The sequence below is a fragment of the Gobio gobio genome, assembly GCF_949357685.1.
Source record: "Gobio gobio genome assembly, chromosome: 20".
NCBI classification, from domain to species: domain Eukaryota; kingdom Metazoa; phylum Chordata; class Actinopteri; order Cypriniformes; family Gobionidae; genus Gobio; species Gobio gobio.
The window spans coordinates 22664229-22677951 of NC_137113.1; the positions used below are offsets into that span (position 1 = coordinate 22664229).

Below are 13723 nucleotides of genomic sequence, written 5' to 3' on the forward strand. Positions count from 1 at the left end.
ACGGCTTGGAAATAAGGAACACCTTGATGTTATATAACAGGATTTTTTGTAGTACAATAACGCATGCATCACGTGGTCTTTCCGTAATTAATGTTTAAGAGGTGAAGACAATTTGCCAGGATATGTGAGCATTAGAAATGAATTAAAAATACTGGAACATTGATGTCTGTGTGAAACAGATTAAATTCATGAAGGTACGACTCTATTCTGAAAGCAGCAGGGGATTGAGAGAATCACGCCACAGCGTTACGGATGATTTTAAATTAACAGCGAGCTTTTGATGGTGTGCTATGGGCATTCCTAAAAGGTAACATACAATGTTCAATAAATAGTATGACCAAAGGCAGATAGTAACATCTCTGAATGAGTGTGACTGCGTTGGCAATTAACATTCGAAGAGAGTATGCGTCTTTGAGGCAGAGTGACCTTGGAGGCAGACAGAGAGGAGAGCCGCTGAGAGAGAGAGAGAAGATAACGAGGCAGACCAAAGACACGGAGCAGAGGTGAATTTCAACATCAACTCAGTATGAAGGCCAGCTGTGTAAGAGGGGAACAGAACAGGGAAGATAAATTGGTGAAATTCTCCATTTGTCCTTCCACATTTTCTAAATACCAAGGTAATGAAAAGAGCCAGCTTCAGTTGAGCAGTCATTAAAATTTTATTAACATTATATACAAAATACTGCAGTGGAGCAAGTCGAGATAACTTAATTAGCCACAGATGAGTGTCAGGCTGCTATGTAAGCAAGCCTGAGACGTCGCTGAACTGAAGGTAGTCCTGGAGCAGTGTGGGGACGGGCAGCTGTTGTATAAAGGAGATCTTAGACAGAGCATCGCTGCCCACTGATGCCCGCACTGCCAGCCTGCACAGATGAGTGAGGGCAGGGACTGATTCTGGAACCAAGAGCAAAGGGTTACTGAGCTGTGGCCACAGATACATATATAGAATGCCGTTGGGCTGGACAATAGTTACATATTTTTTCAAAAATAATTTTATATCAGCAGGAATGCATTAAATTGATCAAAAGTGACAGTAAAAGGATTAGTACAAAAGATTCCTCTTTCAAAATAATGCTGTTCTTTTGAACTTTCTATTCATCATTTTTTACAAAAATATTGAGCAGCACAACTGCTTTCAACACTGATAATAATAAGGAATGTTTCTTGAGCAGTAAAGCAGCATATTAGAATGATTTCGGAAGGATCAGGTGTCACTAAACCATCACAGATATATAGATATTAAATATATATTCTGAATATCCTCATATATCTAATGTATCTTAATATTTACGCATATTTAAATTACTTAAATATGTTTGATTTCAATCAGCCATTGAGGCCAACCGATTCGAAATATTTATGTAAAAATGCAGTTAAAATAATTAAGGAAGAATTTTATATTTTTTGCCATTTGCATGCACCAATATAAAAATACGTAGTTCAGCAACATTTACCTATAGATATTCTTAGTTTCTTGCTAAAACATTTTAAAGGTCCCCCTGTGGTGAATTCTTTTTTTTATTTGTTATGTTGTTTGTCTATGTGGTGTTTTTAATATGATTTAAGACAAACCATGTGCAAATTCATAAGTGAACACCATTGCTGAGTATTTTCTCCTTAAAACTGCAGTGAACCAAAGACAGTCTCAAAAACGCAGTTTGAAATTGCCAGTGTTTCTTACATCACAAACTACCTAGTAACCAATCACATCAACGTGTGGGTGGGCTTTAGCCGGTATATTTTTCTGTTGATATGAAATATTGTGTACATTTAGCTATATAGCGAGTAAAATATGTATATGATGTTATTACGTTGTTATGATGAACTATGCCTTTCTTCACTGACGTTCTAAGTTGTTCAAAGTATTTCTAAGGATGCTGGTTTTTAGAAGGCAGCTGTCTGACTCTGAGACGGCAAACAGGAACCACTTTGTGTGGCCTTCAGATTAGATCAAGAACAGTGCTTAGAGAGCTTCATGGAATGGGTTCCCATGGCCGAGCAGCTGCATCCAAGCCTTACATCACCAAGTGCAATGCAAAGCATCGGATGCAGTGGTGTAAAACACGTCGCCACTGGACTCTATAAGCAATGGAGACGTGTTCTCTAGAGTGAGGAATCACGCTTTTCTGTCTGGCAATCAGATGGATGAGTCTGGGTTTGTCAGGAGAACAGTACTTGCCTGACTGCATTGTGCCAAGTGTAAAGTTTGGTGGAGGTTAGGTTATGGTGTGGGGTTGTTTTTCAGGGGTTGGGCTTGGTCCCTTAGTTCCAGTGAAAGGAACTCTTAATGCTTCAACATACCAAGACATTTTGGACAATTTCATGCTCCCAACTTAGTGGGAACAGTTTGGGGATGGTCCCTTCCTGTTCCAACTGCGCACCAATGCACAAAGCAAGGTCCATAAAGACATGGATGAGCTGGAGGAACTTGACTGGCCTGCACTCCTGAGTCCTGACCTCAACCCAATAGAACACCTTTGGGATTAATTAGAGTGGAGACTGCAAGCCAGGCCTCATGTCCAAAATCAGTGCCTGACCTCAAATATGCGCTTCTAAAATAATGGTCAAAAATTCCCATAAACACACTCCTAAACCTTGTGGAAAGCTTTCCCAGAAGAGTTGAAGCTGTTATAGCTGCAAATGGTGGCCCAACTCCATATTAAACCCTACAGATTAAGAATGGGATGTCATTAAAGTTCATGAGCATGTAAAGACAGGCGTCCCAAAACTTTTGGCAATATAGTGTATATGGCTGAATTAAACCAGTATTTCCACTTGCCATTGTGCAGCGTTTTACAGTTAAGTTGAGCAAGTGGGTCTCTGAGATGGTGTCAGGGGAGGCAGGGCTCATTTGCATATTCATGGTTCCGCGTATACTAAATGAAGCAAGGGTGTAGAGTTACAGTCAAGTTATTTTAAGGCATGAAGACATTTTTTTCACAGACTGTTAACTGTTGGGGAAAAACGTCTGATGTGTGACATTATTTTAGCTCGGTGTGGTACAGTAGGTGTAATATATAGGCTGTCTGTTTCATAAACCATGGAGGAAAAAGTTGAATATATATTTTTACTGTAGATATTTGGTTTTGACTTGGTGTGTGCCAAATTTGGTGTTATTACCAGGGATTTTAAAGGTATGGTTGCTAGGTGATTTTGTTTTGGAAGCTTCAGAAAACTAAAATTTTCTCAAAATTGACTTTGCTGACTATATCGACTTCAAAAAGGTGTAGCTCAGTCATGTTTTATCCGTTTTAAACAAATCATTCATAAAATTCTCTTAAACAGAGAATATCAATGAAAATAAATTTTTGACTCATTGCGGGTCAGCACAGGTCACATATGTCATTATTAAGGGATACAATTATTGACTACAGGGGGACTTTAATACAAACATTTTTGAGTTCTAATGCAAACTAGTGGGGTAAGTGTTTTTTTATTTTTTTTTATTGGTTCATTAAAACAGTTTGAACTGATTCTAAAAGGTGAACTGAACTTAAAGTGCCCCTATTATGCCATTTTAAATATTCCTAATTTGTTTTGGAGGTATCCTACAATAGGTTTAGATGCATCCAAGGTAAACATTTTCTCATAATGAAAATTATAGTATCACTTCTTTCCTCGGAGTGTCTGAAATGGTTCGATAAAGGATTCAGGCTCTCTAAACCTTGCCTTTCCGAGAGCTTGCTCTGCTCTGATTGGTCAGATGGCCCCATCTGAACTCCCAGTACCATATCTGAATTTCAGCTCCTGGAGGCTTCCTCAGCACTTGTACACATTGTGATACAAACAGTCCTCATCCTTTGGAAGTGCATGCAAATTGGATTCGCAGCAAAGAAAACCGTCTTTTCGACATGTTGACAACACGACATGCTGCTACAACATGTTGCTTCTCAGCTACAACTAGTGATTGAGAGCGGGTCAAAATAGGCATTGCTTGCAGGTAGCCAATAAAGACCATAGGTTGGCATTATGCAAATTTGTTACAAACCTACCTATGTGTCATGCACTTTGACCTTTAAAACTTTTTACAAATAGCTATATATTACACACTGCATGAAAGGTAATATTCGAAAAAGCATAATAGCGGCACTTCAACTATAATGCAGAACATCTTCTGGAAACTTCATGGACATGACAATGATATATGCAGTATTCATAGTTTTCACGTGACGTCACATGCTTATAGGAGCGCCCACCTGGAGGGCAAAACAAGGCTTTCCTCCATTGCCCGCCAGTCATTTTGACCAAGTTTGTAATAAGTTTTAATGTAGTTAGACAGTGATATTAACCAAATTCAATATACACCTTATTGATGTTGCATACTTTGTACAGGAAAGCAGATTAACAGAATATTAATTTTCTAGTTAAGCATATTTTTCCCATTGATAACCATTACACAGAAAATGTGTTGCGTTCATATTCTGGGCTCATCTGCTCGCCTGTATATAGTATGCATCATCAAAAAAGTATAAACTGAATTCGATCTTTTAATATCAATGTTTTAGTACATCACGGCACTTTAAGGGTGGGTTGCACAAATAAGGATTCAGTCGTCAGTTCACCCTCCATCTGCTGCTTGATCAGATGGTTTTACTGCGTAATTAATCCGTGTTTAAAATTAAGGGTTGCAACAACTCGATTTAAAATAAAACCCATATCAACAAATCCAAGATTAGTGTTAAACTTTGCTAAATTGAATCCTTATTGGTGCCACTCACCCCGTCGCTTTAAAAACATCCCGCTGTTTTTAGTGATTGAAATACTGCAGCAGGTGCTGTATACGGATCACAAGTGCCCAAAACGTGCATCTTTTTCACATATTTTTGTTTTAAGATGGGAATTTGACAGGCTTGTGCTGCAGTTCTATGGAGGTTTTGCCCTCCAAGTCTCTGCAACAGTCACATGACTGAAAACTATGAATATTGTTGAAAAACACCGGATCAAATAAAACCCAGACATACAGAAGTCTACAGGTCATACCGAAATGCTTCTGTGGCGTCCAGGTGCCATCTGCTCGACGGTGAGAGAGAATCTGAAGCATTGCGGAGGGCAGAGTCTTCCAATTAATGAACTCCAGAAAGAAATTAAGCACTCTGTTCTCAGCTTCTTCAAGCCTGCACCCAATTACAGCATAACAGGCAGAAGTGAAGAGCTTAATGTTGACGTTAATAAAGCACGATCATTTATTAAAAGCCATGCATGGTGAATCCACTCATAATTAAAATAAAAAAAATGTGTGGCTCAACAACCCCAATGTGTTGCTTACATTTTGTCCTGTAGGAGCAGCATGGGGTTCATTCCTGCTTTGAGCAGCAGGGGGAGCCAAAAAGAGGCACTCTGCAGCTCAGCAAGCGCTCTATTGGTCAGCTCTCCCAGTCGGTCTCCCTGAGGGAGGCCAGCGTGCTCCAGGATCAAGGGCAGGTGTTCTGGTACGTGGCCCTGCAACGCAAAGGCATAGATGCCCATGCTCACATGGGCCCCTGCTGCCAAGAGCATCAGAGTGATCTCACGAGTCTGGTGACACTCGCTGTCCAAACTGAGAGACAAACGGGGGGGGAAATGTGTCATACTGTCCAATCAATTGTGTTTAAAATGAAAAGCAGTGTGCATCTATGTCATACTTCCAAGAGTTGCACCACAAAGCCATGTCCAAAGGGCAGCTGTAGCCAAACTGACGGCAGCTCTGGGCGTCTGGGCTATAGCCCTTCTTTAGCAAGGTCCGAAGGCTGTCCGCTTGTCCGCTAAGTACTGCCAAGTAAACTGGACTGACCTTTCCTTCACCCCGGTCAGATTCTCGCTTCGTTACCGGAATCAGCTTCTCTAAAATACTACGCACAAAGACAAGAGATGAGCAGCCAGATTAATCCAGAATAGCAAAAATGATTTCATAAAGGCCAAAGTTACGCTCTCAACATCATTAAAATAGGCAAAAGGTTAACATTCAAATGTTATTTATATTATACCAAGTAACTGTCACATTGTGGATCGTTTTTTAAAATGAGGTCTTTGTAAGCACTTGACAGACCCAGTACGTAATTGACCGAGCTGCCGTACCTAAGCCGACTGAACTGGGCCGCAGCATGGATGGGTAACTGCCAGCAGTCCTCATTGCAGTACAGGTTGGGGTCAGCTCCTTGGGCCAGCAAAACCTCCACACACCGTACGTGGCCCTCCTGAGCGGCAATGAGCAACGGTGTGGCCAGATCACTTGCTTGGCAGTTCACATTAGCCCCTGTGGCAAAAACAACATGTGCTTAGTGTTCCTGCATGGGTCAAATGTAATCATAACCATACCCCTACCCATAAGTTATCCCTAATATCAGAGGGAACTTATAGGTGAATAACACTGATGTAGAAGCACCAAACCCTGGTTGTAAACCTAATCTTGATAAACTGTAAACGTGTCTCTCAGAGCTGATTATTTTATTGGAATGTTGTTTGTTGATCCTGGAACATGTTGTACTCTGTGAAATCAGGTTCTGCTGCTTAGGCAACGATATCAAATAGATGACTGCAGTGTGGCTTTCTTTATTTACTTTGTTTTTCTTTTATTTAATAACCGTTTAAGCTAAATAAGGGTGTTCACCTTTTTTATATATAGTTTATGCCAAGTTCTTAGAACAACTCAGTAAGAATGTACTCTTTGTATTCATGATGGTTTCATATGACTTTTATAAACTTCTATAAGATTTTCAAGAGAAAATTTAATTTAATTATATTTGTATTTATAAATAAAACATAAACTTTTTTATATGAACACATGAAAACATGAACTTTATTGACTTTACATCATCAAGTCAGCTGTCACTTTACTTTGCGCGAGGCCCTGTGGAGGCAATAATAAATAAATACTTATATAATGAATAAATAATACAATATAAATATATAATTAATGGATTATTATTTAAATAATAATGTATTTAAATAATGGCTTTCCTGTAGCTCAAACTGTAGAGCATGGCACTAGTGACGCCAAGGTCATGGGTTCGATTCCCAGGGAAAGAAAGAACTGGCAAAATGTAATGCAATGCAATGCAATGTAAGTCGCTTTAAATAAAAGCGTCTGCCAAATGCATAAATGTAATGACTATAAAACGTCTATGACTATAAAAAAAAAAAAGATTATTGACTTTTAAACAAAAATACCTACACCCTTTACATAACATGGGATAAAAACAATTAAGATTAGTTAAATGTGATTTACTGTCAGCCAATAGTTTCATGAAAACAACAAAATCCATTCACAAATAAAATAACCACTGAACAGAATAAGAACAATAAGCAAATATAAATAAGCATAGGCGGAGCGCGTATAAAGCTGGCCACTGGGCAGTAGCCTGAATCTTCTCACTCAAACTGCCTGCTGCTGCTTCTGATAAACAATATTGATGTTTGCAAACAGCGATGATGTGTTTTATGGGCAGTAGCAGTCTATGGAAGCCACAACAAGACATTTTTTTCTCTTATGTCGAAACATCATCTGACCAAACCGGAAAACGTGTGTCATTATATCCGCTTGTCAGCAAGAGTGTTAACAGCAGAATGAACTGACACCGATTTATATGTACTTTTAAGGTAATCAGCTAGCCTACCTGTTTTTATTGTTTTATTATATTTCATTTCAATATCCAATCCAAATATTACTGAGTAGAAAAATATATTTTTTTAGATATATCATTTATATATGAGATGGACATTAGTTATGCTCATCTACAGTATCTCATTTGAAGGCATCTTGAGTAAAACAGCTCTATATTTAACAATGCACATACAAAAGAGCTGAACCGGAAGCGACGCTACCCGTTTTACAGAATACAGAAGTTTGTTGCTCATAACCCCTACTCTGTGAATCTCGCCCGTTTTCCTCCACTTGTTACCACTGTTTTCTGCCACCACAATGTGTGCTCAGCTGGGACATAACTGTGACGTCTGCTCCTAGATGCCTATTGCCTTTAGAGGGACAAGCTGCCCATAACTGTTGGTCTAGGATCAGCTTTCGCCGTAATAATAGCATTACATTTATTAATTTAGCAGACACTTTTATCCAACTGAGGAATACAGGAAGTGATCCGTCATGAAGAGGCACGAAAAGATCACAAAACATTCTTGAAATACTAAGCTTTGGACATTGCTTAGAGTAGCATAAGCTAGAATAGGGAGGGAATAGAGGAAAATGTAGGGTTTTATTAAAGATGAGGCTAAGTGCTCATGGGGTATTTGCATATTATAGCCAGGTATCCCATGCGTATCTGTGTTTGCACTCTGGAAAGCGTCAAAGGTTTCTATTTACAACGTGTTTTTGTAGCCAATTGATTTCTTGTATGAAATGGGCAATCTTTAAGTTAGAATCCACTCACAGCTCAAACCGCACATTTTTGTCCAATGCTGAATTCTGCACTCTTGAAAATCCTCTTATTATAACAAACAGTTTAGACATTATGCAAATAAGAGATTCATTGTGCAGTCATCTTCACTGATTATAATGGAACTTTGTGAGATTGTGTCATCGCAAGATGGGTGACAGCTTTTTAGTGATTATAAAGGGACCGCTCTTTGCGCACTTTGTAGGCGATATGTAATCAATTCATAATCTGAATAAAACTTTTGTTTCTCATGCTTGAACAGTGGCCACATACATGCTGCAATGTTTTGGGAGTGACATCCACTAAAATAATGTATTGGAGTGATTATTATTGTCATGTATGTGTGATTTTTTTTGTGTGTGTGTGCCACCCTGGCCCTTATGTATCCTCGCCACTGGTAGAAACAGTAACACTTTGAATTTTTATAACAATAACGGTTATACTTTAATAGATTTTTTAAATTAATTTATTCACATGATTACACCAGTCACATAATCCTTCAGAAATAATTCCAATATGCTGATACGGTCCTCAAATATTCAATCTTATTACTTGTGCTGCTCCATTTTTGTGGAAACAGTGATACATTTTTAAGGATTATTTGGTGAATAGAAAGTTAAAAAGAACAGCATTTATCTGAAATAGAAATATTTTGTCACATTATAAATCTTTTATCTTTACTGTCCCTTTTGATCAATTAAACGGATCCTTGCTGAATGGAAGTATTACGTTATTTTAAATATTAATAAGCAGCAAAGCAGCCAAACTTTTAATGAGGCTTTTTCATTATAAATATTTTTTTTTAAACATTTGACACAAGATATTTGTTTTACGTCTCGCCACCCCTCCCCCACCACAAAAAAGTGTGAACGTGAATTTTAATTGAGAAATTAAAAATGTGCTCATCATAGAGTACTGTATTCAAGTCTCTGTATGTTTGAATTGAAAAAAATAAAATTTAATTGACCCTTACATCAAACGGCTTATCTGCCTCTGAAGAATGTGTCCCTGTAAATAGCCCTGTGGATACAGTAGTGATAGCTCTAATGTTGTAAGAGTTAACGCTGAACATTGACCAAAGCATATAATGTACAAAAAGGGAAGCATATGACTGGCTACATGCAGTTCATACAGGATTAATCATTAAAGAAGTGTTCTCACCGGCATTTGCAAGAATCTCTAAGCATTGGTGATGTCCATATTGTGCAGCAACAAATAAAGGTGTGATCCCATAGTCATCCACTGCCTCCAGAGTGCAAATGCTCACCAGGAACCTCGCAATCTCAGTATGGCCCTGGAAGGTTATTTACAGATATTTATTTCTTCAATTTCTTGATGAATGATTTTAATAACTGCCTCAGATGTAGGATTTAAAAGCTTAGAACACACACAATGGCCTTGGGCTTTTATTTTTTGAAGTTTAATTAAACATTTAGAAGTATAAAACTTATTGATAGAGGTTTAAATGCAAATGAGTAATAACTGGCAACATAAATAATAATTTGATTGATATTTTAAATAAATAGTTTTTTTTTTTTTACTGATAACAACTTGCTGATAAGCACTTACACTTAAAGGTCATTAAGAATAACTGCAGAGCTTATATATAAGGTTTGTGAATGTTTCCAAAGCATAAAAGTTTCATGAATCATGAATTAGAATTGTAGAATAAAGCTATAACCTTGTAAACAGCTTGATGGAGACAAGACCAGCCTGACACGGAGCGAGTCCCGTTGACTTCTGCTCCGTTTCGCACCAGCAGCTCCACCACATCGTTGTACCCACCATCTACAGCTTGGAACAAAAAATGAGACAAATATATAACAAAGAGGGGAAAAACACATGGTAAACATGATCTGAGATGGTGATCCTAGGTACTTTGGGTTTACCTGCAAAGAGGGGACAGGAGAGCTCATTGGTTGTCCTGTTAATGTCCGCACCACCTTTGATTAGCCACTTCACCGCCCGGAGGTGTCCATTCCTCGCAGCAAAGTAAAGGGGAGTCTCTGAGTTATGCGTCAAAGTGTTGACATAGTCTTCACAATTCACTGAAGTAAAGAAGGACATTGAGATCAAATTAATGACCTGCACATTAGAGAAAACATATCTTGAACTGATTAATAATTACACAAACATACATGTGTCAAAGGAGCTCTGATTGTTGCTCTTTAAGGGACAGTACTTGTAACTAAATTTGAATACGTGCATATTTAAAATCCCATGAATGAGATTTGGAAGCTACCATGCCTTACAAAAAAACAAAATACAGTACACACCAGGGGCCCGTTCTTCGTACCTCGCTTAATACATCTGAGATGATTTGACAGATCCCAGATCTTTTAATCGTGATAACTGATCTCTGGCTAATTTGATTCTTCAAACGAATTTGCGGATTGGATTAAAATATCTGGATTAAATGATCTAAGATCACTGCGCGTTCTTTTTTTCCCTGAAGAGGGCAGATGCATCGATACTCGAAACCATGATCAGCAATGCAGCGATTGGCTGGCGTCAAGAGAGCAACGTAATGACATCATATAATTAAAAAGCCACCTGGCAAAAAACTTGGCAAATTACACAAAAAAACCCACGAATATGGACCTTTATAAGGAAACAGCTAAACGACCAAACCAACATAAGTTATAATAGATCAATGATAAATGTTTTTTTTACATGATTACCAATTATTTATATTTTCGATTTTATACAGTATTTGTACACCCTTTACATTTTTATTTCAATGTTGTAATTCAATTTTTAATTCAATTTGAAGCAGATTTGTAACGTGACAGTATTAAAGTTTCTTAAGGGTCAAGATCAAATTCTCTGCATCTCCTGCGCTGCATCAAGCCATCCCATAATATCCGTCACTTAAATTAATGTACGGCTCAGATTAACTGTACAACATGTGTGCAAACTTCCAATAAAATTATAAAGTAATTATTCCATCACAAATAAATCGCTTAATCAAGTGGCTGTGTCTATAGTATTATACACAACATTATAATATTATATACATTCTCATATACATATACAATTTAAAATTTGTATATTATTATTATTTAAAATGATTATTATTACCCCTGGTTCAGTAATGAACTCTTGTAATAAAGTAGCAGTGGCTGGGGCAGATTTTAAGTATTACCTCAAGATGCAATCTAATCCTGTTTACATGAAATAGGCCTGCTCGCGAGCAGGTTTAAGCTAACGGACCTGTTGCTATGACAGCAAGTCCAGGATGAGCGTCGAAGAACCAAACAATCCAAGATCATGCCAAATCGTCAACAATCAAATCCGGCTAACTGAGTTAGCGAGGTACGAAGAACGGGCCCCAGCAATGGAACTGAGAAAAACAAGAAAAACTGTCTGCCCCAAGAAGATTTTAAGGACTAAAAACCTGAAATTGGTGAACTTGGTGCACAAGTTCTATAGATAAATCAAACATTTATGTCATTTGTCAAGATTGACAACCCCAGTCCATAATAATTTTTACTTTATGGAAAAGACCAGATTACACATTTTGCCCAATATTTTCTTGTGTGATTTACGGGCCATAGACCTAACAGGGTAGAAACTCTAATAGAATAAATTGTATTTAGTGTATATTGCAAATTCCATATACACACATATACATATATATATATATATATATATATATATATATATATATATATATATATATATATAACAATATTATATAGGTGCAGTTCCACACATTACTGATGGCAAACAATGCAGGACAATGACGGAAAACTCCACTGTTATGGTGCTCCACCCTGTTAGACAAGTCATTTTTAAATAATAAGTTGACAGCGACGTTAAATGTTTTGCATACTTATGTCTTATTTTGGGAGGTGAGGAGCATTAACGGCATATACAGTATATGTTTTTTAATATATATTTTTAATTATGTACCATCCTGTTGGCAAAAATGGGTACAAAAAGTAACTGTTCTTAATAATCAAGACATTCTATTTATCGATAATTATTTTGTTATTGTTTCAAGAATAAAAAAAATACCATGATTGCATAAGATACTATCCAAAGAAAGCTAGTTATTGTTTAACATTTACATTATTAACATTTTGTAATAACTATGTATATGTCCCTGTCTGAATCTACCCATAATAATTATTTTTTTAGTCCCTGAGCTTAACCAATATGTATTCCTAATAGTTAAACATGCCACTCTTTTGGTAGAATACTAAGAACAGGAAAAACATGTAACTTTTTTTTCAAAAATTATGAAGCCAAAATGTTACTGGATAACAGGACGTGATGTTGCCTAAAAAGCCAGACTCAATTATGTCTGCTCTGACCCACCTTAGGCCCTAGTAAAAAGTACTATTAAAAATGCTGTGTAAATGCATTTATGCCTCATAATGGCACTTCATACGGGCTTCTGTACCACCATTAAAGTGTAAATTTGGAAGCTCTTCCTCTTACCGGCTGCAGGGAGGAGCAGCCGCACACACTCCGCAGATCCAGCCGCCGCAGCCTCATGCAGGGCGTTCCAGCCCCGGTTATCTTTCACGTCCACCGCGAAGCCTCTCTGGATGAGCTTCTGCACCCGTCGACCCTTCCCTTCCCGGGCTGCCAACGCGACGGCTGAGCAGGTGTCTCCATAGCACTCCGTGAAGTCCATCGGTTATTCCTCATTAAGCACAACACTATCCCTCAAACATTACTGAAATAGTTCGTGCTATATCATTTACACACAGTGGCTCTTAGCTGAGTGCAAGTTGACGGTTCTAGAGCTTGAATTACACCTGCCTTATACTGCAGCGCCACAGGTTAAATCTCTATAACGCAGCAAGTCAAGTGCACACTAGGTTAAGTTACATCAATAATTATGATAAGCTGGGCAGATAACAGTGCTTTGATTGCAAAATAACAAGTTAACCACTTTAAATAAATGAGTAATCTAGTTCATTATCTTTGAATCTTTAAGATGTCCACAAGACAACAAAAAGCGAAAATTATGTTGCGCTTCTAAAACATCTGTAAACACATAAATGAATGATGACAGAATCCACCTTCCATTCGTTTTAGCACCGGAAAAAATAATTTAACGGAACTTCCGGCGATGCTGTTTTCTGATTGGCTGATTCAGGACTCCGTCTAGAACAAACATGTGTTGCTTTGCGTTCCGACTATAAATAAATAAATACGCGGAAATAATAAGCGTAGTATAAAAAACAACAACAGCATATTTTACATATTTTCAATTGATCCACTCACTAAACAGAAACCAGACACCTCCTTAAAACAGAAAGGGAGCTATTATTCATTAACTGATGGTATCTAGCTAAGTACGTTATTCTTTTGTTCAGTATTCATCATTCAACTCTTTAACATAA

At 37.7% G+C, this 13723-nt stretch overlaps 1 protein-coding gene across 2 annotated transcripts; it reads right to left on the reverse strand.

Annotated features, from left to right (window-relative positions):
- Positions 1–637: 637 nt before the first annotated feature.
- asb3 (ankyrin repeat and SOCS box containing 3) lies at positions 638–13482 on the reverse strand. 2 transcript variants are annotated; one of them, XM_079846175.1, is made up of 9 exons: positions 12810–13482; positions 10253–10411; positions 10045–10157; positions 9525–9657; positions 6055–6232; positions 5622–5828; positions 5267–5536; positions 4981–5114; positions 638–894 (listed from the first exon to the last, which is right to left on the reverse strand). In XM_079846175.1, exons 1-9 carry the CDS (start codon positions 13006–13008, stop codon positions 737–739), a joined length of 1551 nt encoding a protein of 516 aa, XP_079702301.1. In that variant the 5' UTR covers positions 13009–13482; the 3' UTR covers positions 638–736. The 2 variants fall into 2 exon arrangements, with proteins under 2 accessions (XP_079702301.1, XP_079702302.1); XM_079846176.1 differs by lacking the exon at positions 4981–5114 and having other exon boundaries at positions 639–894; positions 12810–13438.
- Positions 13483–13723: the final 241 nt, after the last annotated feature.